Below are 1,963 nucleotides of genomic sequence, written 5' to 3'. Positions count from 1 at the left end.
GCCGGGGATTGAACTCAGGCCCTTACACTTGCCAGGAAAGTGCTTATTCCACTGAGCCATCTAATGTCTTATGTTTATTCCCAGCCCCTAAACATAACAAATAATGTCTCCTTTATCGCTTCCTTTCCTCTATTCACTTTATCCCTGAAGTGAGAACCATCACTTTTTTTTATTTTACAGGCAAATGGTATCAAGATTGGGCCCCAGCAGTCAATTTCGACATCAGCCGGACCTGGTGCCTGCCAGCGGAACATTCGGGACACAGGGTCTGACTCTGGCTGCTGCTGAACATCTGATCCAAACTTTTTTTCCCCCATTCCTGGAACAGCTTTTGCTCAATAGGTTTTAAAAAAGAGTCTTACTTGCTTTGGCTGAGTACAGCCTCTTTTTAAGGTGTGATGTTTGCCTTTTCCACTTAAAGACCAGGGGAGAACCGGGGCCCATCCCCACCTGTCCTTCTTCAGGGACGTGAGCATTCCCTATAGACTAGGGATGTTTTCATCATTTTAATTTATAAAATGTTAGGCTCAAAGTTGATTGCCATGGTAATTCAAAATAACTTCATAAGCATACACATTCTGCTCCCGCTAGGAGGAAGGGTAAGTAGTAGCAAGGGTGTTCTGCTCGAACAGTAGAGATTCCTGGCTCTGGCTTCCCATTTGAACATGATCCTCTGCTTAGGAATCTCATGTTTTCTTTTAAACTTCGTTGCCTTCAAGAGGCTACTGCCACTTCATCAGAGCTCTTATACACGGCAGTTCCTTCGACTGGCCCGAGGAAGCTGAGTACTCTCCTGACCCATTGTGAGTGTCTGTCTCTTAGAGTTAACTGCCAGACTCTGAGAGCTGTGGAATTGGTCCTAGACCCTTGGCTGTTTATTCTTGCCGAAAACACATGTCATTCCCTGTTCATTTATTTTAGGGACCAAGTCAAACATTGCAGTATCTTTCACCAAATTGACCTCACACTTCTTAACTAGACCTATTTGAACTTTCTACCCTAATCAAGCTAATTTGCTTATTATACATGCCATATTCATTCTTCATTATATACCTTTGTATATTCTGTACTATGAAGAGAGACATTGTGACATTATAATCAAAAGAACATTTTTTTCCTTTAGGAAGGCTTCCATGACTCACCTAAGGACTTCAAGTGATTATTGCCACATTACCCATTAGCTTTCCTATGTTATTCAGATGGATATTTATTTGTATGTATGTAACTTTGTAAATATGTTTTGTAGTTTCATGTCTGGGATCTCCTTATTTAGGCTGTAAGCTCTATGAGAGCAGGGTCCATGTTATTCCTTTATTTTTATAAACCTACTTCCCCCACTGGCCAGTCACAGTGCCTAGTACCACCCATTATGTGATCATTAAGTTTGACTGACATACTTAAAAACTTCAGATTTTAGATTTTGGAGAGAGCAGAAGGCCTTAAAGTGATCTCCTCATAGTTCTACCATCTCTTCCATCAGATTGCCCTAGGTCTGTCTGGCTCTTCTGTCTTGCCTTTCTCTAGCTCACTGCCTCCATTCTATGCAGTAGGCAGTAAGGCTGCCTGCTACCAGGCAGCCAGAAAAGTGGGTATTTTTGCAGTCCTCCATTTTTGAGTATATAATACTGTCTTAGCCACATTGCCTTCACTTCACACATCATACAGCCTTCTGGGTCAGTTGCTTTTTGCTTAATGTCTCCTCTTCCACAGCACTGAGGTCTCTGAATTTTTCTAATTTTTGTTGTTAATGAATTGTTTCATTATTAAATATATGCATGTATCTAAGCTGTGTATATTCCATGTGTCATTTCTGATAAATTCTAAAAATAAATAGAATACTCTCCTTCTGGGGTATTGTACCAGGGATGTGGAGGAAGCCTTCTTGGGATTTGTTTCATACTGAATTCTGGGGGCTGGGGAGATGGCTCAATGGAATAAGCACTTCCCTGGCAAATGGAAAGGC

General features: G+C 41.4%; 1 protein-coding gene across 1 annotated transcript in view; it reads left to right on the top strand.

The window, feature by feature from the left end:
- Rab2b (RAB2B, member RAS oncogene family) overlaps positions 1-1,781 on the top strand; it is a 25,195-nt gene extending 23,414 nt beyond the window's left edge. Inside the window, exon 8 of the mRNA XM_004648080.2 lies at positions 181-1,781. Coding sequence (XP_004648137.1) covers positions 181-288 — 108 coding nt within the window. The 3' untranslated portion in view covers positions 289-1,781. The remainder of the gene's footprint in view (positions 1-180) is intronic.
- Positions 1,782-1,963: the final 182 nt, after the last annotated feature.

This window comes from Octodon degus, unplaced genomic scaffold (genome assembly GCF_000260255.1).
Source record: "Octodon degus isolate 3935 unplaced genomic scaffold, OctDeg1.0 scaffold00352, whole genome shotgun sequence".
Taxonomy (NCBI): domain Eukaryota; kingdom Metazoa; phylum Chordata; class Mammalia; order Rodentia; family Octodontidae; genus Octodon; species Octodon degus.
The sequence above is the reverse complement of the archived record's forward strand: the minus strand, read 5'-3'. Positions and strand labels throughout refer to the sequence as shown.